General features: G+C 41.7%; 1 protein-coding gene across 1 annotated transcript in view; it reads right to left on the bottom strand.

The window, feature by feature from the left end:
* The window catches only part of rybpb (RING1 and YY1 binding protein b), a 93,597-nt gene extending 71,023 nt beyond the window's left edge, over window positions 1-22,574 (bottom strand). The window contains exons 1-2 of the mRNA XM_078209446.1: window positions 22,415-22,574; window positions 21,943-22,077 (exon numbers count right to left, since the gene is read on the bottom strand). Of these exons, the coding sequence (XP_078065572.1) occupies window positions 21,943-22,077; window positions 22,415-22,440 (161 nt within the window). The 5' untranslated portion in view covers window positions 22,441-22,574. The remainder of the gene's footprint in view (window positions 1-21,942; window positions 22,078-22,414) is intronic.
* Window positions 22,575-22,831: the final 257 nt, after the last annotated feature.

Raw genomic sequence — 22,831 nt, 5'->3', positions numbered from 1 at the left:
CTGGCTGTCTTGTCTGGAGACAATACACATCTTTTTAGCCTGTCTCAATGCTCTCTCCACTCACGCTGTTTTGTTTCTTAAAGACTTGATTAGTTGTAAGTATTCGCATTTCAACCATTATTCATGTAAATTGAGTTTGTGTCTTTATATGCCCTGTTTGTGAACAGAATTTCCACTCACCTGAAGGGGCTTGGAGCTCCAAAAGCTTGTGTGGCTTTTGCTACCAAATAAACCTGTTGGACTTTAACCTGGTGTTGTTAAACTTCTTACTAGGCCATTTAAGACAGAGATAAAGAGGAATTTCTTCATTCAAGGTGATTAATCTTTGGAACTCTGCCTCAAGAGGGTTGTGGAGGCTTAATCGTTGAGTATGTTCAAGAGTGCGATTCACAGATTTCTACATATTAAAAAAATCAAGGGATACAGGGACCATGCAGGAAAATGGTTGTGAAGTAGGAAGATTAGCCATTATCTCATCGTTCAAAGGGCTGAATGGGCTACTCCTGCTCCTATTTCTTATGTTCTTACATAAATCAGTAACACAATTCAGCCAAAACCTCTTTACCTAGAGAGTGGCAAAATATGGAACTTGCTAGTCTAGGAAGTGGTAGATGGTATAATTCAGGTCAGAAATTCCAAAGTATTTTATGAAGTCTGCCTGGATCATAAGTTTTGCAATTTGAATTTAGCTGGGGTAAGCATGAGATGTTTCACTTCAGGTATGTTTCAAATGACCCACTAGGGAGCTTTTATCAAACAAAGTTTATTTAAGAATACAATTAAAGAAAAGGTTTACCAAGAGGTTGCCTGGTATGGAGGATATTAGCTACGAGGAGAGATTGAATAAACTGGGATTGTTCTCCCTGGAAAGACAGAGGCTGAGGGGTGACCTGATATAAGTTTATAAAATGATCAGAGGTATGTATAGATAGGATAAAGGGTTGTAATTGTCATTTCTGTCCTGGGAAAAAGCTTCCAAGGGGGCACAAGTTCAAGAAAGGGGGGGTTCAGTGGAGATGTGCGGGGGAAGTTTTTTTTTTAATGCAGAGGGTGGTGGGGCATTACCAAGTGAGGTGATTGAGGCAGATACGTTAGGCATATGAACAAACGGGAAATAGAGGGATATAAGCGGTTGGTCTAGATAGGACAACGTGATTGGCGCAGGCTTGGAGGGCCAAAGGGCCTGTTCCTGTGCTGTTCTTTGTTCTTTAACATGGTGAAGATGTATAGAAAGAAATTAGCAATAACCTTTACCAATTACAAACATGAAAAAAAACTATGATATTGTATAAACCTCAACAGCTAAATACTGCTCCAACTAAACAAATACCATAAACAAAACCCTTGCCACAGGTTTAGCACAGTAAATACGAATGTTCACATGATGCTGGAATTTAATCCTTTGGTTGGTTGTTACAGTTCTCTTCATACGCACAGACAAGCTTGAAGTCAGAACAGCTTCCCAAAATACTAGGGAGAGAGACTCTAGGTACTAGCTAGAAAACCAACAGCAGAATTCACACTCCAGGAAGGCAAGAGTACCCATTTCCAGCTAGCCAACAGAATTTACAATACAAGGGAGAGGGGAGAGCAGAAACACTGCTCTTCAGCCTGATGCCCAAACAGCTTCTAACTAAAACAGCAGCCAAACCGAAAGTGAAACCTTCAATTTATGAAAAAAAACTGTCCAAAACACATGATTTGCCAAACAGTCATAAATTCTAGATAGGCAAAGGAAGAAAAAGAGGGGAATCTTTTCAAAGTTAGAAGGGAAAGGCTGGGAGGAACAAGTGGAGCATAAACTGGTGCAGCTGAATGACCTGTTTCTGTGCTATCTATTCATGAAATTCTATGAATGTTTAGTGCCACATATCCTTAGCAATGAAAACATTGAAAAAAGCCATCTTAATGCTTATGAAAACAAAAACTTCTCACTTCATAAAATGTTATAATCCATATAGCAACCAGTGACTTAAATTCAAACTTCCAGTGACTAGCTGAAAGGATGACAAGATGTTAAGACTTTTACTGTAAAAAAAAACAATATTGACCAAACATCACAATTTTAAGCAACTTATACTTAAACTACAGAATTTTCTCCTTTTACTGAAAAGCCCACTGCACAAGTATACTTTATACTGTCCCTCAAATAGCCATTCAAATCCTGGCACTAGTCCCCCAAATGGTTTCTTAGCTCCAGAGGGTTTACTCCTGTTTCTTTTCTTTCCCAGCCTACTATTGCATACCTCCTCCAAAGCAGGAAAACAGCAGCATTTATAGTACCCTGGAAACAGTATCTGCAGATCCATTCAACAACAGCAAAACATAATCCAGAGTTTCTTGCATGAGAGCAAAGTGGGGGAATCCAGGTTCATCATCCAGGGAAAACATTGCAGGGATGCACACCAAACTGGATAATGGTGATAATGGAAAGTAATAGTTTATGGAAAACCATAAATAGCTGACTTCTCCTGATTGATCTCCTTAACAAAGGCACTCCAGTGACAGTCTAGAGCTGTGAAAGTCCTATCAAGTTATTCCATTGCTGAATGGGCACTGGCCAAGCCACAAGGACTAGCACTTCAAAAATGGAGACTTTATTATTCTCTTATATTAAATGCTAAGGCATCTTATCAACCCTGTCAGAGGCTCAGATGCTGCTATCAGGGTACAAAAATTCCACTGGAGCAGTTACTAACAAAAAAAATGGTCATTAATTTGGTGCGAAAATGAAGGGAACCATTTATGTATTCCCACTAGATTAAAATCAATCTAGTTATGAGATTATGAATCTTGAGACACTGACATTTATAGAGTGCCAGGAGGTAGAGCTATCAACTTTGGGAAATTAGGTTCCATGTAAAGGAAAACATTGAGCATACATCAGTGGGTCCAAGGCAACCAATAGCAGAAACAGGATATCAACCAATCATGAGTGCATCCTGCTAATGGTCTTTCTCTGCAGCAGTTTGAGGCATTAACCACAAATATAATTTGCCAAAGATGCCATCTCCCCTATCTAATGCCCCCCCCCCCCCCAAATTCTATAGCCTTCCTGACAGAACACAATTTCATCTTTGCCCAAAGTAGCTGCTACTGCCTTGTCTCCCCACACAATGTCTGCAAATGCAAAATGTGGATCAGATCAAAGCACCATCACTACTGTCATTTTGACCAGAAATCAGTGCTCAGCGAGGATTTGGAAAAAGAGATCAAGCTATCAAAAGGGTGAATTTAATTTTAACCAGGCAATTTGTTTGCCCTTTATACGCCTTGTTACAATCTAGAACAAATATGTGCAGTGTAGGTGGGGATTCAGTGAAAGCAGCATTGTATGCTGCAGAACGTGACTTATCATACTGAACACTCAGCAACAGTCCTAGTGTGATCACTTATGCTACAAATATTTAATTTTTAAACAATGTTTTTATTGTAGTTGTAGTTTAAATTCTTAAAGTTGTTTCTCCGGCACATAAATGTTGTTCACAAACGAGGAGCTACAGCATCATTGTAAATATTAAATACTCAGCTTATAACAGAAATGCTGAGGGGGGAAAAGGTGCTAATCCTCCAGGGTGGAGACTTTTCCAATCAGCTCGCCTTAACAAATCTGGCACATTGTCTTTTTTGCTTTCAAAAAAGTAAATGTTGCACGTACACAACAGGTCAGTCGCTATCCATAGAGATGTTTCAACTGACTACCAGAGTTTCACATTTGCAGTTTTAACTTTTCATCTTGAAGTTTATTTTGGTGCTGCCACTGGATGAAATCAAATATTACAAATACAAGACTTCTTCTCCAGGTAGCATTCTCGATTATTTGAGGGGCACTGAACCATATCTTTTGCCATCATTTTACTACCAGGCAAGGCGAGGAGGCAGGCCCCAAATCTACTCCTGCCAGAATGGGGATCAAGCCACTCAATGTCGGCTTTATTCCGAATCTCTCAGCAATATAACCAAAAGGCTATAGTTCCTGTACAAGAGGGGGAGGATCTGGCTACATTAAACTAATTTTAAGTGGAGGACACAATGACTAAACTCCAGGAAAATCAAGTGTCTCATGCCATTTTCTCAAAGTTGATCACTTTGGAGGCTGAATGACCTCCTGTACAGCAAACTTCCATGATTTTATGATTCACATTACAATGTCTTCAATGCACCTTAAAACTATTAAAGCTTTGCTTTCAATATATGTTGAGCTCAGCTGAATATTGAGAGCAGCAAAGAAGTTGAAGAAATAATATTGTTACGTCATTAATAATGATTCAAATGAACACTTAAATCCCAACATTTTGGTGTGTTTGGCAGTAGCCTGAAACAACTTTCCACCAAGAGTTTGCCAGAAGTTTGTCGGAACCAAAAAAAAGCAACCTGCATCAAGCTGTTCACTCCTAACTATACTGATACTGAAAATGTTTTCTCAGAGCACAATGTTTTTAAAGAAGTGAACTGCATCTTATGTATGTTCCATGCATGTTTAGTAATAGTGTATCAGGTTGGGGAAGGACCACAATTCTCCAAAGAACACTTTCCTTGCAGTACAGATCAAACACCCAGCGTTGCCAGGGGAGAGAAGTTCAGATATGCCATTTTTGGCCATTCTCCTTGCTGCTCGTTAAACAGTCCAATCCTTTTGCCAACAGCAGAGCAAAACAACATTTACAAAGCCACTTTCAAAAGCAGTTCTGCATTACAAATGTCACATGAATTATGGCAGTGTTTCTCCCAATATCTCATTTAAACCACCTTTGCTTTGTCAAATCTAAACATTCAAATCTGTGCTGCAGATTCTAAGCTATGTTACATCATCATACTGCACATAATTCATTGCCCTGTATTTTGAGTGACAAAAACACAAAATGAACAAAAGCCAATTTGATCAGTGTCTTTCAAACAGTTCAGTATAGGTAGGCCTGCAAATATTCACATAATCCCAAAGATCAAAACTCTGGAAAGTTGAGAATATCTCCTAAATAAAAACAGGATGTCACCACAGTATTACTAGTGCAGAGCAACACAATATTGTGCTAGATAGTCAAATACAACATAGTACAGTACAGCTAAGCCTTCAACATTATTCCTACGAAACTGATCTCCAAACTCCGTGTCCTGGGCTTCAGCTCCTCCCTCTACGGCTGGATCCTGAACTTCCTAACCCACAGACCACAATCATTAAGGATAGCTAACAACACCACCTCCATGATCATCCTCAACACCGGTACCCCACAAGGCTGTGTCCTCAGCCTTATACACCTATAACTATAAATTCCGCCCCCCCCCAGCATGATTTTCAAGTTTGCTGATGACACCACCGTGGGTGGGTCAGATCTCAATGACGAGACAGAGTACAGGAATGAGACAGAGAATCTGGTGAACTGGTGCCATGATAATACTCTCGCCCTCAATGTCAACAAAACAAAGGAGATAGTCATCGACTTCAGAGAGCATAGTGGAGAACATGCCTGTCAACATCAATGGGGACGAAGTAGAAATGGTCGAGAGCTTCAAGTTTTTAGGTGTCCAGCTTACCAACAACCTGCACAATGGCAGCATCTCCACATCATGACCTGTCCTGGTTCCCCCATGCCGACACTATAGTTGCCTCTACTTTCTCAGAAGACTAAGGAAATTTGGCATGTGAGCTACGACTCTCACCAATGTTTAGATACACCATAGAAAGCATTCTTTCTGGTTGCATCACAGCTTGGTATAGCTCCTGCTCTGCCCAAGACCGCAAGAAACTACAAAGGGTCGTGAATGAAGCCCAATCTATCACGCAAACCAGCCGCCCATCCATTGACTGTCTACACTTCGCCCGGAAAAGCAGCCAGCATAACCAAAGACCCCATGCACCCCGGACATACTCTCTTGCACCTGCTTCTGTCAGGAAAAAGATACTAAAGTCTGAAGACACGTACCAACCAACTCAAGAACAGCTTCTTTCCCGCTGCCAGGCTTTTGAATGGATCTATCTCACACTAAGCTGATCTTTCTCCACACCCTAGCTATGACTGTAACACTACATTTTGCACTCTCGCCTTTTCTTCTCTATGAACGGCATGCTTTGTATGTATAGCATGCAAGAAACAATACTTTTCATACATGTGACAATAATAAATCAAATAATGGCTTTATCAACCCCTCAAAAGTCCGAGGACCGAGTTTTGAAATATCAAATGAGCCCATGCTTTCCCAGCCCTTTCCAATTAAAATCTATATATGGTTTCCATGAGCATAACAAGCGCATTGTAGCAACTAACAGGATAGCCAATCTGCATGTAGTTGTCAATACAGTACCTTAATGTGTTTGCCAGGGAGGAAATGAAGAAAAAAAATTGAATATTCTACAAAGTTTAAATTAGGATATGGACATTGAAATGTGGTTTATTTATCACAGCTGTTAAAAAGGAACTTATTTCCATGGGGCATTTAAACGTTGTTAACAAGAGGAACATCAAAAATACTTTTAAAATTAGGAATGATAACCAATACCTTGATCAAAGAACATCTTGAAAAAGGATAAAAACATGGGAAGGGAATTCCAGAGCTTTCAGCTAAGGGAACTAGCATAGCCACCAATGATCAAGTAACCAAAATCAGGGATGCGCAGGAGGACTACAGAGATCTTAATGGTTTATCGGGCTTGAGGAGGCTAAAAAGATAGGGAACGGCAAGATCAAAGAATTTGTGTGGTGGCTTACATACCCATTTAGGGTGAATCAAAAGGAGGTGGATTGTCAGTATGAAACATTGCATATCACCTACCTCCAAAAAACATTTTGATTGTGCAAAACTGCCATACATGCACTGAACAAAATTTACTTTGCTCTAGAAAAGTTGAAGTTTAGCAAAAATATTCCAATTAGTCAAGCTTTTTAATCGCTGTATGGAATCCTATCAATCCAGGACCCAAGTCATCATTCATTAAAAGTTTACTGTAAAAGATTAGTTTTTAGAATGAAGCTTTCTAATTTAAACTCATACACAGGCAGTGATTAAAACTGGGAAAGGTACAATGATTGCAATGTTGCTTTTTAAGAGACCAACAGCCAAGAATAAACTTGGCATACATTTGTGAGAATTCAATTGCATTTCATCTTATACAATAGAATCTATAAATGGGAAACCTTCCCTCATGCTCACTCAAGCAAAAAATTAATTCATATTAGTTTAGAGATTTGGCTATCACACGTGTGGGGGAACAATGCTAAATTCTTGGATGCAGTTACCGATTCATTCAAACTCCAAAGGCAAAGTCAGTGACGAAACAAAATGTTCAAGGGTAACAGTGATCGGATATATAAAAATTCCCATCACTGAATCATAGAAATTTACTGCACAGAATGAGCCCATCCTGTCCACGTCAGCCAACAAGTAGCCATCCAGTCTAATCCTACTTTCCATAAAACCATAAGACATAGGAGCAGAATTAGGCCACTCGGCCCATCGAGTCTGCTCCGCCATTCAATCATGGCTGATATTTTTCTCACCCCCATTCTCCTGCCTTTTCTCCATAATCCCTGACTCCCTTATTAATCAAGAACGTATCTATCTCTGTCTTAAAGACACTCAATGACCTGACCTCCACAGCCTTCTGCGGCAAAGAGTTCCACAGATTCACCACTCTCTGACTGAAGAAATTCCTCCTCATCTGTTTTAAAGGATCGTCCCTTTAGCCTGAGGTTGTGCCCTCTAGTTCTAGTTTTTCCTACTAGTGGAAACATCCTCCCCATGTCCACTCTATCCAGGCCTCACAGTATCCTGCAAGTTTCAATAAGATCCCCCCTCATTCTTCTAAACTCCAATGAGTACAGACCCAGAGTCCTCAACCATTCCTCATATGACAAGCTCTTCATTCCAAGGATCATTCTTGTGAACCTCCTCTGGACCCTTTCCAAGGCCAGCACATCCTTCCTTAGATATGGGGCCCAAAACTGCACTCAATACTCCAAATGGGGTCTGACCAGCCTTATATAGCCTCAGAAGTACATCTTCAATCTCTCTTTACAACTATCTGAAGTCCCTATCTGCTTCAAGAAGGTGACTATCATCCCGGTACCCAAGAAAAACCAAGCAGCATGCCTTAATGACTATCGGCCGGTGGCTCTGACATCCATCATTATGAAGTGTTTATTTGCTGTTCAGAAAAGCTTAGATGTTAGGGAACTTGGGGAAATAAATAATGATGTCTTGAGGAGTGTACATATTACAGAGACGGTGGTGCTGGAAGTCTTAAAGCACATCAAGATAGATAAATCCCCAGGACTTGATGAAGTGTATCCCAGGATATTATGGGAGGCTAGGGAGGAAATTGTGGGTCGCCTAGCAGAGATATTTGAATCATTGATTGTCACAGGTGAGGTGCCTGAAGATTGGAGGGTGGCAAATGTTGTGCCTTTGTTTAAAAAGGACTGCAGGGGGGAGCCCAGGAACTACAGGCCAGTGAGCCTCAAATCTGTGGTGGGCAAGTTGTTGGAAGGTATTTTGAGAGGCAGAATCTACAGGCATTGAGAGACACAGGGACTGATTAGGGACAGTCAGCATGGCTTTGTGAATAGAAAATCATGTCTCTCAAATTTGATTCAGTTTTTTGAAGGTGGATGAGGGCAATGCAGTCGATGTTGTCTACATGGATTATAGAAAGGCCTTTGACAAGGTATTGCACGGTAGGTTGTTGCACAAGGTTAAATCTCATTGGATCCGGGGTGAGGTAGCTAAATGGATACAAAATTGGCTTGATGACAGAAGCCAGAGGGTGATTGTAGAGGGTTGTTTTTCAAACTGGAGGCCTGGGACCAGCAGTGTGCCTCAGGGATCAGTGCTGGGTTCACTGTTATTTGTCATTTATATTAATGATTTGGATGAGAATGTAGGAGGCACGGTTAGCAAGTTTGCAGATGGCACCAAGATTGGTGGCATAGTGGACAGTGAAAAAGATTATCTCGGATTGCAACGGGATCGCGATCAATTGGGCCAGTGGACTGACGAATGGCAGATGGAGTTTAATTTAGATAAATGCGAGGTGATGCATTTTGGTAGATTGAACTAGGGCAGGAGTTACTCAGTTAATGGTAGGGCATTGGGGAGAGTTACAGAACAAAGATCTAGGGGTACATGTTCATAGTCCCTTGAAAGTAGAGTCACAGGTGGACAGAGTGGTGAAGGAGGCATTCGCATGCTTGGTTTCATTGGTCAGAACATTGAATACAGGAGTTGGGACGTCTTGAAGTGTACAAGACATTGGTAAGGCTACACTTGGAATACTGTGTACAGTTCTGGTCACCCTATTACAGAAAGGATATTAAACTAGAAAACGAGTACAGAAAAGATTTACTAGGATGCTACCGAGACTTGATGGTTTGAGTTATAACGAGAGGCTGGATAGACTGGGGCTTTTTTCTCTGGAGCGTAGAAGGCTGAGGGGTGATCTTATAGAGGCCTATAAAATAATGGGGAGCATAGGGGAATCTAAAACTTAAGGTGAGAGGGGAGAGATACAAAAGGGTCCAGAGGGGCAATTTTTTCACACAGAGTGGTGAGTGTCTGGAACAAGTTGCCAGAGGTAGTAGCAGAGGTGGGTACAATTTTTGTCTTTTAAAAAGCATTTAGACAGTTACATGGGTAAGATGGGTATAGAGGGATATGGGCCAAGTGCAGGGTTTAAAAAAAAGGGCAGCATGGACAAGTTGGGCCAAAGGCCTGTTTCCACACTGTATACTTCGGACTCCAACCGCTTCAAAAAGCTAGTCTTGGCACGAATCAATTCTAACCTCGGACTACCTGGATCTACTACAGTTTGCCTATCGCCGCAACAGGTCCACAGCAGACGCCATCTCCCTGGCCCCTGCACTCAACCCTGGAACACCTAGATAACAAGGACACCTATGTCAGACTCCTATTTATTGACCACAGCTCAGCCTTCAACACCATTATTCCCACGAAACTCATCTCCAAACTCCGTGGCTTGGTCCTTGGCACCTCCCTCTACAACTGGATCCTGAACTTCCTAACTCACAGACCACAATCAGTAAGGATAGGCAACAACACCTCCTCCATGATCATCCTCAACACCGATGACCCACAAGGCTGTATTCTCAGCCCCTACTATACTCTTTATACACCTATGACTGTGTGGCCAAATTCCCCTCCAATTCAATTTTCAAGTTTGCTGACGACACCACTGTGGTGGGTCGGATCTCAAACAATGATGAGACACAGTACAGGAATGAGATAGAGAATCTGGTGAACTGGTGCGGCAACAATAATCTCTCCCTCAATGACAATCTCCTTCATTTTGTTGACATCGACTTCAGGAAGCGTAAAGGAGAACATGCCCCGATCTACATCAATGGGGACAAAGTAGAAAGGGTCAAGAGCTTCAAGTTTTTAGGTGTCCAGATCACCAACAACCTGTCCTGGTCCCCCCGTGCCGACACAATAGTTAAGAATGCCCATCAATGCCTCTACTTTCTCAGAAGGCTAAGGAAATTTGGCATGTCAGCTACGACTCTCACCAACTTTTACAGATGCACCATAGAAAGCATTCTTTCTGGTTGTATCACAGCGTGGTATGGCTCCTGCTTTGCCCTAGACCACAAGGAACTACAAAATGTCATGAATGTAGACCAACCCATCACGCAAACCAGCCTCCCATCCATTGACTGTCTACACTTCCCGCTGCCTCGGCAAAGCAGCCAGCATAATTAAGGACCCCACGCACACCGGACATTCTCTTCTCCACTTTCTTTCGTCGAGAAAAAGATACAAAAATCTGAGGTCACGTACCAACCGACGCAAGAACAGCTTCTCCCCTGCTGCTGTTAGACTTTTCAATGGGCTTGCTTTGCATTAAGTTGATCTTTCTCTACACCTAGCTATGACTGTAACACTACATTCTGCACTCTCTCATTTCCTTCTCTATGAACGGTATGCTTTGTCTGTATCGTGCGCAAGAAACAATACTTTTCACTATGTTAATATATGTGACAATAAATAATAATAAATCAAATCTCTGCTCTTGTATTCTAGCCCTCTTGACATGAATGTAAACATTGCATTTGCCTTCCTAACTGCTGACTGAACCTGCAAGTTAACCTTAACACAATCTTGAGCAATGACTCCCATGTCCCTTTGAGTTTCTGATTTCCTAAGCATTTTTCATAGAACATAGAACAGTACAGCACAGAACAGGCCCTTCGGCCCACGATGTTGTGCCGAGCTTTATCTGAAACCAAGATCAAGCTATCCCACTCCCTATCAACCTGGTGTGCTCCATGTGCCTATCCAATAACCGCTTAAATGTTCCTATAGTGTCTGACTCCACTATCACTGCAGGCAGTCCATTCCACACCCCAACCACTCTCTGCGTAAAGAACCTACTTCTGATATCCTTCCTATATCTCCCACCACGAACCCTATAGTTATGCCCCCTTGTTATAGCCCCATCCACCCGAGGAAATAGTCTTTGAACGTTCACTCTATCTATCCCCTTCATCATTTTATAAACCTCTATTAAGTCTCCCCTCAGCCTCCTCCGCTCCAGAGAGAAGAGCCCTCGCTCCCTCAACCTTTCCTCATAAGACCTACCCTCCAAACCAGGCAGCATCCTGGTAAATCTCCTCTGCACTCTTTCCAGCGCTTCCACATCCTTCTTACAGTGAGGTGACCAGAACTGCACACAATATTCCAAATGTGGTCTCACCAAGGTCCTGTACAGTTGCAGCATAACCCCACGGCTCTTAAACTCCAACCCCCTGTTAATAAAAGCTAACACACTATAGGCCTTCTTCACAGCTCTATCCACTTGAGTGGCAACCTTTAGAGATCTGTGGATATGAACCCCAAGATCTCTCTGTTCCTCCACAGTCTTCAGAACCCTACCTTTGACCCTGTAATCCACATTTAAATTAGTCCTACCAAAATGAATCACCTCACATTTATCAGGGTTAAACTCCATTTGCCATTTTTCAGCCTATCTATGTCTCTTTGCAGCCTACAACAGCCCTCCACCTCATCCACTACTCCACCAATCTTGGTGTCATCAGCAAATTTACTGATCCACCCCTCAGCCCCCTCCTCGAAGTCATTAATAAAAATCCCTGTGGCACTCCGCTAGCAACCTGCCTCCAATCCAAAAATTTTCCATCCACCACCACCCTCTGTCTTCGATCAGACAGCCAGTTACCTATCCAATCGGCCAACTTTCCTTCTATCCCACACCTCCTCACTTTCATCATAAGCCGACCATGGGGGACCTTATCAAATGCCTTACTAAAATCCATGTATATGACATCAACTGCCCTACCTTCATCAACACACTTAGTTACCTCCTCAAAAAATTCTATCAAATTTGTGAGGCACGACTTGCCCTTCACAAATCCGTGCTGACTATCCTGGATTAATCCGCATCTTTCTAAATGGTCGTAAATCCCATCCCTAAGGACCTTTTCCATCAATTTACCAACCACCGAAGTAAGACTTCGAAGTTTTCCATTTAGAAAATAGTCTATGCCTCCATTCCTCCTTCCAAAGTGCATAACCTCACACTTTTTCACATTGTATTCCATCTGCCACTTCTTTGCCCACACTCCTAACCTGTCCAAGTCCTTCTGCAGCCCCCCTGCTTCCTCAATCCTACCTATCCCTCTACATATCTTTGTATCATCTGCAAACTTAGCAACAGTGCCTTCAGTTCCTTCCTCCAAATCGTTAATGTATATTGTGAAAAGTTGTGGTCCCAGCACTGACCCGAGGCACACCACTAGTCACTGGCTGCCATCCTGAAAAAAAGACCCCTTTATCCCCACTCTCTGCCTTCTGCCAGTCATCCAATCCTCTATCCATGCCAGGATCTTACCCTTAACACCATGGGCTCTTAACTTCTTTAACAGTCTCCTATGCGGCACCTTGTCAAAGGCCTTCTGGAAATCTAAAATCACGTCCACTGGTTCTCCTTTATCTAACTTCCTTGTTACCTCCTCAAAGAATTCATTGGTGGGTGGATAGGGGCATGACCAAGCATTAGCTACCAGACATACCATGCCAGAGGTCACACAGAGGTTCCTCGATGCTAGTGATCTGTGTCGGGAAGGGGGAATGTGCCACCAAGTTGGGAGGGGGGGGGTGTCTCCCACTGCACTGAGAGCACGGGTCGCCCTTGTAAATTGGTGCCCTGAAGCCATGCTCACCAGGGTGTTCAGGCCCTGCCACCCAGTACCAATGCAAAACTCACAACCCTCCAAAAAATGAGTGACTGAGTGTGGGAGATTTGCAGTGTGGAGAATAATAGTTCACTCCATTATTCTCGCTGCAATGACACTGGGTCAAAGCCACAGGATTTTTGACCAGGGCTCGCACATGAAATTCAGTCCCAGTTTAAAGTCATACATTCAACCAATATTTCTGCAAGTTCAAATATCCACATTTAAGGGAAACTGCCTACATAACTTGTTATAACATTGGCATGAGGGTGTAATTATAGCATAAGTAATAATAGAAATTTCCATTGTGAAATGTCAAAATAGGAATTTAGAGCACTAACTTTAGAGCCATGCAAAAGTCAAGCAACTAATCTTACATGCAAATGGCAGAACGTCAAGCAAAATTTTGACCGAACAGAATTTTATCTGGAATAAAAGCTAAAAGAGTGAAAAACCAAGAAATATTAAACAAACTCAAGAACTTAAGCAATGCGTGCTAAATACAAAAACAATAGCAAGACACCAAATCTACATAAACTATAGAGCAACTGAAATTCATACTACCTACATACAACACGATGGCTGAAAGTTTACCAAGAATTAAACTCAACAGGCATATTCTAAACCCAAGTTCTAACCCCTTCTGCATTCATTCAAATTATTGTGTTGATTCAATATCTTGCGCAATTTTTAAAAATGTATAGTTTATCTACAAATATGTCACATTAATTTTACTTTATGTGTTCTATCAGTTTATTATTTTCCACCTTTCAAGAGAGGCAGCAGAATGCAGGAACTATAAATTAGAATTCAGGATGTGTTAACCCAGTCCAGCTAGCACACATTTGTACAAGGGCAAAAGTAAATCCTTCTAATTGGCGATAGCCAAATGGCATAAACAAAATTGAAAGACTCGAGAAGCAAACAGAACTTACTGCGAGTACAATATCAAGTTAGAAATCACCTTGCCTAGCAGCAGAGAAACATGAACAGTTTGGCACTGAAGCACAAAAAGGGAGTTTCATGTGTGCCAATTAAAAGCTCCTGGAGGGCAGAAAAGAATGGCACAGAGACAAAGCTAAAGAAATGAAACAACAGTACAAGAATGAGAAAGCATACCATAAGCTTCAGACTGAGAAATGCAGACATGAGGCAGATGAAAAGGAGCAGCAACACTCGCATGCAGTTGAACTAGCTAAGAGACACTTAGTAATTGAGACCCAAGTGAGTGTCCAATTAATTCAATTCGTAAATTAGATAATTTAAATTTGATAAATTTCTAAATTTTAAGTAAGAGGGTGATAAACAATTTCTTAAGGAACTCTAATAAGACCATTTAGGCTATCCGGGGGTGGGGGAGGGGGGTTGATGGACTACAGGGATCATAATCCTTGTGTCTCTGGACATAGAGTTAAAAAATTTTAAACGTTGTAATTAATGAATTGCCCATCAAAAATACAAAGCATATGGAGATTGTTTGGAGTGAGAAAAATAAAGCCGTAGAAACTGCATGAGATAATGTTAAGAGATCATTTTTCTGAAAGATTGTACTTAACCAAGAAATGATTCAAGTCAGTTCATTGAACCAGCCAGCCAATTCAGCCTTACAGGCACCAGAGGGAACCCAGTATGGATAGAAAAGATGACCCACACAGAGATGGGTCATTTCCTTCCCTGCTGATTCTTGGAGTGACAGTTAAAATAGCTGGGTAGTTATCCAGGTAACCTGTTGAGAATGCAGATTCAACTGTACAAAGTTCCAACCTGAACTTTTCTGCAACCCCCAACAGACACTGAGGAAAGCAATACCTCATCTACTGATCAGATACAAAGACATAGTTCTTATGTCGATGCCAGTTAAACCCAGCACTGATGACACTTGCGCAAAGATGAAAACACAAGAGGTTACCACCAGCGTAAAGAACATGACACAAGAGATTTGGTGTCAACCATTTCAAGAGCAACAACCTCCAGATCGTTTGACTTATTAATTAATTATTGTTCACATTAAACTTGCTGGGGGGGTGTTCAATTTGAGGGAATAAATGTTATGCACTTGTATTAATTCTTATTGCCTTACGGAGCTCTGCTATATTAATGTATCCATTAGAAATAATGTCCTAAGTCCCCAGCACAGGAAACAGGCAAAGCAGCAGCCAAGTAAGAGAACACACACCTGTAAATCAAGCTTCATTGTTTTAAACCCTTCATGCTCCCTAGCATCATTTTCCAATATAAAACACTTACCTAGAAAAACAAAGGTGGACAAGTCCCAGAGAAAAAAATACCTGAAGTTACTTCAGGAGAAAGTGCTGAAATTCAGTTTTATTTTTAACAGGTCTTCAGGTGGTTTTGATTCTTGACACCTGATTTTGCACATTTTCTAGCAAAGTATAATTCTGTCTTGGAGGCCACTTTCTCCTGGAAAGGTTAGACAGAATTGAAGTGCAAAATACAAATAATTATATGGACTTCAATACAACTTTGTAAGCTAAAATAAGTGGGTGCAAAATCTTCCCATCAAAATAATGCACTGAAAAATGGCAAGCAAACATTAAGTGCCTGTCTACTATCACGGCTAACAGAAATTTCTAGTTGATAATGCCTTAAGTGGTCAGAAAGATTTATTTCCTCTGCTGGAAAAGTGAATTACACGATGCAATCATTAAAAAGTCAAAGTAGAGAAAGAAAAAATGTTCCCAAGAACAAACATGGGAGCTTGAATCTTGCATAGTCATTTGCACCTGACTGCCTCTAGTCTGAGGGTGGCAATTATATTCTTAATATTGATTATTCATGATCCCTCATTACTATAATAATAGTTACACCATTACGAAGAAAGCAACCTCAATCTTGCATGCAAGAGTGAAAAGCTAGGTTACAGCTGTTTATATTATACACAACCTCTTCAGAGACTAGCAGTAAATGAAACCACCTGTAACTGCAACTCAGAAACCTTAAGCTCACAAACATTTAGACTTCAATCTTCTCCAGTGGGACAAAAAATTAAATTCTTAGTCCTCAGTTGAGCCCACTGACTAATTCTAGTTTATTTAAAACTACAATCCTAGAAAATAAGGATTCATGTTAAACTTGCTGGGGGCGTTCAATTGGAGGGAAGAAATGTTATGCATTTATATTAGTTTTTATTGCCTTACTGAGCTCTGCTGTATTAATGTATCCATTGGAAGTCATGTCATAAGTCCCCAGCACAGTGTAAGTTACAGATTTGGTAGCTGTGGCAATATTGTGACAGTCATTTTAGCATCTAGTTGCATAGATTATGTCAAACTTTTAAAAAAGTGTGGCTAAGTAGGAAATATTCACAAATACTCTAGTTCAGCCATCCTTGTCCCCCACAATGAAAAAAGACAAGAGTAAAATATATGCTCAAATGGCACTCAACCACAAAAGTTAACTAACTTAGGGAAATAAGGAGTTAGCAGTGCAAGTTCTAATAATAACAGGGTTCAATGGCCATGTTCATTGGCTAGGCACCACTTGTGGTTTTATATATGATCAGAATTTAACAATTAAAAGTTCAATCCAGCCTCTATTATCTTATAAAAGGAAGAGGACATGTTTAAAAGAAAAAGAATCCTTGCTTTCCAGACTTGCTGAGAAACCTGTTCATTTCTAACGAGATGAAAACATGAAGTAATAACATTCTCTTGCATTGTAAGGTTAGCTGATGTCAAACTAGATGCATCAACTCCAAAACCAATTTTAATTCTCAACCAAAAGATCATACATATATGGAGAGGATTTTAATTATCAATTGAAAAGAATGTACATGATGTACGGAAAGAAAAAAGAAACTGCAGTATACAAAAATTATTTCTATTTTAAAAATCAGAAAAAATTTAGAATAGTAATGTAAAAAGAGTGGAGGATGAGTACAAAAAAGGTGTACATGCTCAGCACAGATATCCGAAATCTCACTTTGACACATCAACCACACTATTCTAGTTTTGCAGTAAAGTTTGCAGCCTCAACTTTCTCTGTTACTGATCAAATTGAAAAAAAATCATTGATTTATTTAAATATTTTGAAAGCAGAACACTGAACAGAATTTCCCAGGCTAGAAGAGGAGACATCAAGAAGAAGAGAAGTAAACAGATAAAAGGAGCTACAGTACCAATGTTAAATACATGAAATACCTATGGTATTAATAAAGATCAAGTTTACTGTTAGAATGGCTCCAAACACAAGATAATCCAGCATTTGCACTAAATTCACACTGTGGAAACAACCTGAGCACATCCCACAGCACCAATAAAGATTTGCATTTACATAGCACCTTTCAGGAACTCAGGATGTCCGAAAACACTTTACTGCCAAACTTCTTTTTGTAGTTAGTTGTAACGTAGGAAACAGGGCAGTCAATTGGCACATAGCAATCTCCCACAAACAATGACCAGATAATCTGTTTCTGTAACATTGATAGAGAGATAAGTATTGATCTGGGCATCTCTCCTGCTCTTCTTCAGTGTCATGAGATCTTGAACGTTCATCCAAAAAATCAGATGGACTTGGGTCTCGTCTGAAAGATGGCACCTGTTAGTACTTCACTAAAATGTCAGCCTAGACTTTTATGCTCAGGTCCTAGAATGGGTCTTGAATGGTCAACACCTAATGTAACAGCTGATTAAGTACATGTTCCAGCAACTGTTGCACTGATCGAGCCATTTTTTAGATCCAAAGTTATAAACACAAAAGGGGGAAACAAAGTACCTCAGCCTGTCTAGCTTCTACCCAAAATAATAAAGCTTGACAACCAATTCCTTTAAAGAAAATATCAAGCACATTGAATCCTAATAGTTCAGGATAGCATTTTAAAGAGTCAAGTCTCATCATTTTCATTATTAATTTTGAACACAGGAATGAAAACAGACATATTGCTATACTGTCCCTCAAAGCCCTTTCCATTAAAACGGCAAAACTTGGGAGAAGTGCTTGTTGTCTTAATTCCACAAGAACACAAATTTCTCTACTCCTCCCCTGAAAGCACCAATTCATGTTGGAGCACAAACGCACAGTTGCCACATCCTTCTGATAAGTGGTATACATACCCACACAAGTCAAATAAATGTTGACAGGATATTGAGCAGGGCAAGAAGGAATTGTAGTTCAGCCCAATTTTAACATGGGATAATTGATGAGGGAAGGACCAAAGTCATTTCTGACCCAATTTCCACCTCTATAATTCAAGGGCACCAAGGCCAAATGTAGCAGCTTCAGTCAAGATCATCAAGTTCAATCTCTTGTTCGCCGAGGTCAACAATTATACAGTACATTTAACTTGGGAAAGAACCCAAGCCATTGCTACTTTCATATGACAGGAAAACCTTATAATTGGATGTCCAATTCAGCTTCTATTTAATGGATGCTTATGATGCCAAGTGGAGAAATGCGGCGCCTCTCGCATCAGATTTTAATGGGCAGGTTGATATGTTTCAAGGACTGGGTCTCATGGTCACAATTGCACATGCCAGGTCATTTAAGCTGCAAGAACTTGAGCTTTGAAGTTCAGGTGTGCCCTAAATAGGATATCCAAGTTTAACATGGCCTGGTTCAGCCTGAGCAAGCGGCCGAGGGAATTAATGGGGAGGGGAAAGAAAGGAATCACTGAAAGGAGCAGAGTTTATGGTAAGGCCTGAAAACAACTTCAGTCCTCTTGACATTTAATACTGAATATTGAACAGATCCTACTCGTGAATTGCCAGATTGCGGATTCAAGTCTCATTTCAGAAAACTGAGCATCAAAATCTAAACTGACACTACAGTGCAGTACTGCACTATCAGAGGTGCAACATTTTGGATGAGACATGGGACCCCTTCTACTCTCTCAGGTGAATGTAAAACACCCGATGACACCATTTAAGAAGTGATGTGGAGATGCCGGCGTTGGACTGGGGTAAACACAGTAAGAAGTTTAACAACACCAGGTTAAAGTCCAACAGGTTTATTTGGTAGCAAAAGCCACAAGCTTTCGGAGCCTTAAGCCCCTTCTTCAGGTGAGTGGGAATTCTGTTCACAAACAGGACATACAAAGACACAAACTCAATTTACAGAATAATGAATAATTTACACCATTTAAGATCAGGCTAAGGTAGCCCAAATGTTCTGCTCAATATTTATTCCCCAAAATCAACAATACAGGAACAGATGATACGGCCATTATCACATTGTTTGTGGGAGCTTGATGTGTGCAAATTGGCTGTCATGTTTCCTACAAAACAACAATTGCTTTAAAGCAAAGTTGTGGAAAATATTTTTTATAACTGCAAATCTTAGTATTGTATATAACCAATAGAGACCCGCAAACCAGCATTACAGGCCCCTTTAACATGATGGTAATTTTGGTATGGTTAGTCTCTGACATTTGGATTTTCCACCCCTTAGCCACAAAGTCAGATGCAGCCCAGAAATACCTATCTAACTGATCTAACAACAGAACTTAAACACAAATGCTTTATTCCCATCACACTGTACACTTATATTTGGTTTAAAATGTGGTTAGCACTGCTACCTCACAGCGCCAGGGGCCCAGGTTCAATTCTGGGTGACTGGCTGTGTGAAGTTTGCACATTCTCCCCATGTCTGTGTGGGTTTCCTCTGGATGCTCCAGTTTCCTCCTACAGTACAAAGATGTGCAGGTTAGCTGGATTGGCCATGCTGAATTGCCCCTTAGTGTCAGGAGGATTAGCAGGGTAAATATGTGGCGTTACAGGGATAGGACCTGGGTGGGATTGTTGTCAGTGCAGCCTCAATGGCCAAAGGACCTCCTTCTGTACTGTAGGAATTCTATGAAAAGGTCACCCAAAACTGTCAAATTAAGATGCAACAAACACCCATTCCCCTACCACCGCTGCGCTTGCTGACCTACACTGCAAGTCAAGCAATATTTGATTTTCAAAGTCCTCCATTGCCTCACCTCTTCCTAGCTCAGTAATCTCCTCCAACCCCACAACCCTTCAAGATATCTGCACTCCTCCAGTTCTAACCTCTTGTGCTCTCCCAATTTGGCGACGATGCCTTCATCTGCCAAGACCCAAGCTCTGAAGTACCCTGCTTACACTTCACTTTCTTATTTTATGGTATTCCTCAAAACCTACCTCTTTGGCCAAACATTTACTCATCTGACCCAACATCTTTTTGTAGCTCAGCTTGTGAGGCACTTTGGGACATTCCGTTTTGTTAAATGTTGAGAAGAAATGCAAATTAATTTTCCCAATAAAAATGTCGGCGCATTTGTCTTACTGCTAATAGCATTGGCAGTGCGGGACTTAACCCCCATCAACAGAGCTGTGGGCAAAGCAGTGACAATTCTGCTTTCGCTGACATTCTGTATGTTAATTTAATGCCGGGAGGTAGACAGTTAATTTTTGTGACCAGGATAGTGGCATCACTGAATGAACACGCTGAAAGATGTATTCCACCGTGACGCTTCTACGCATAACATACTCTATCCTCGTAGCCCCATGGGATAGAAACTACGCCAGTTCATTGACTGAATCTGGAAGTGTGGCCTTCCATTAGAAAGTATTTTGCTTCGATATTCATCACTTAGAAAAATGTAGCAATAAAATTCTAGCAAACAAAACAAACAGATTGGCCAAATTGTCCGACGCTGCAAAGCAAGTCATCTAACACGTCAGAACAATTTAAAGAGACAGGAAAGCGTATTTGTTTGCGACCGACATGAGATGCTGAACTCTTACGGTTCTCACAGTTATTGCGGCTATTTTTTTCATGCATCAGTTGTTTCCGCAGAAAACAGACATAAAACTTTCTGAAAGTGTTTCCCCACAATGAGTTTCAATCACTGCGTCAGATAAAGTCAGAACTCCGCCACATCACAACAAACAGCCCACACAGGGATTTCTGCAGAAAGTCAATTATTACTCACAGCTGGAAGCAAGTACAGAAATGCCGTCATTTTAAAAAGAAGAGAAAAATATTTTCATAAATGACGACAATCATCGAGATTTATAAAACCAGTTCCTGAAACCCTTCCATGTACTCATCACTTTTAAGTTCAGAGGTGCAGTGTCAACCACTGAAGAACGTGGATTTGCCCAAACCATTGGTAAATGATTTACTTTAAAGCTGTCACGTCTGATAAAACTGGAAAGACACACAAAGAGAAATAAATTCTCACTACTTCACCATGCACGGTGTGTCGCTACGCAAAAATATACATCAACAAAAGCAACAACCTCTGCACACCATCTGCAATGGCATATTCAATTTTAAACCCGTCCAAGAACACGCTCGTACTCACCTCGACGTGAAATTTTCTAAGTGGGAGTATTTTGCCAAGAGGATGGGGGTGGGTGGGGGTGAGGAGTTTACACCACATTCCCCAGAAGCTACACCCCCCTCCCTCACCACCCCACCCCCTCAGCCATGATCATGCATGCCCATCACCAGTCTGCCTGCCATTTACAAGAATGTCATGGCAGCTCCACATCCTGACATGTATTTTAAACGATCAGGATTGTACACAACAGGATTGGAGCCGGGGTACATTATATAACCATCCTATTAACAAAACAAGAAAATGGAATGGAATCCAACCCAACCAGGGTGACATGAAAAAAAATCAACAAGTCTGGATTCAACCAGTATTTAATTATTTTCCAGACACAAATCACCAGTGCAGCACCCCCCGCCCCCCCCAAAAAAAGACAACACACAAATCAAAAAAAGGAAAGAGAAAGAACCGGTCGCTCACCGTGTGGACGTCCCTTTCCGTACATCACAAATGCTGCATTTGAAAGCTTCCGCACTGTTCCTGAAGGTGCAGACACTACAGTCCCAAAAGCCGTCCTCCGAGCCAGGTTTGGCTTGCCTCTTTGGCCTTGAAAAGCTGCAATAAAAACAAAAGGAGGAGGGGGGCAGCATTAGAGATCTGTGTGTACACAGACAGACAGACTCCGACATTACAGACACACGAGCGCCGCTCGCCTCCTTCCATCGCCGCGGCGTTAAAAACAAAATCGCCCCATTTCTTTCGCCCTCTTTTCTTCCAGCCGGCGTTACTGCTGTTTTCCCCTCTCCCCTGTACACACAGCTTCAGCCGCCATAGCCGCCCGGCGCAGGCCACCGCCACTCGGCCGGAGCAGACAGCAGACAATCCCGCCGCCGCCACCATTTAAAGGTCTTTCCCTCAGCCGCCCAGCTCCAGCTCTCTCTCTCTCTCTCACCTGTTCGGGCTCTTCTTGTCCCCCATGCCGCCTGGGAGTTCGGTTATATGAGGGAGGGTAGCTGAGAGGGGGGGGGGGGGTGGATCGAGCCCCGATGCAGCGCCTCTCGGTTGGGGTAGGGAAGGGGGAGTAGGGGGGGGGGGGACGGGGTGAAGCCGGAGCCGAGCCGATTCCGGAGCCCGGGCGAAACGAAGCCGCGTCCGTCTGTGTGGCTCGAGCGCCAGACTGGAGAGCGAGAGCGACACGTGACCCAGCAACCGCCAATCATCCCAGCAGCAATTTAAATTAGCAGATAGAGAGAGGCAGGGAGTGAGTGAGAGGCAGGGGAGTGAGAGAGAGGCAGGGGAGTGAGAGAGAGGCAGGGGAGTGAGAGAGAGGCGGGGGAGTGAGAGAGAGCGGGGGAGTGAGAGAGAGGCA

This window comes from Mustelus asterias, chromosome 3, assembly GCF_964213995.1.
Source record: "Mustelus asterias chromosome 3, sMusAst1.hap1.1, whole genome shotgun sequence".
Taxonomy (NCBI): Eukaryota; Metazoa; Chordata; class Chondrichthyes; order Carcharhiniformes; family Triakidae; genus Mustelus; species Mustelus asterias.
This window is presented reverse-complemented; position numbering and strand designations above follow the sequence as displayed.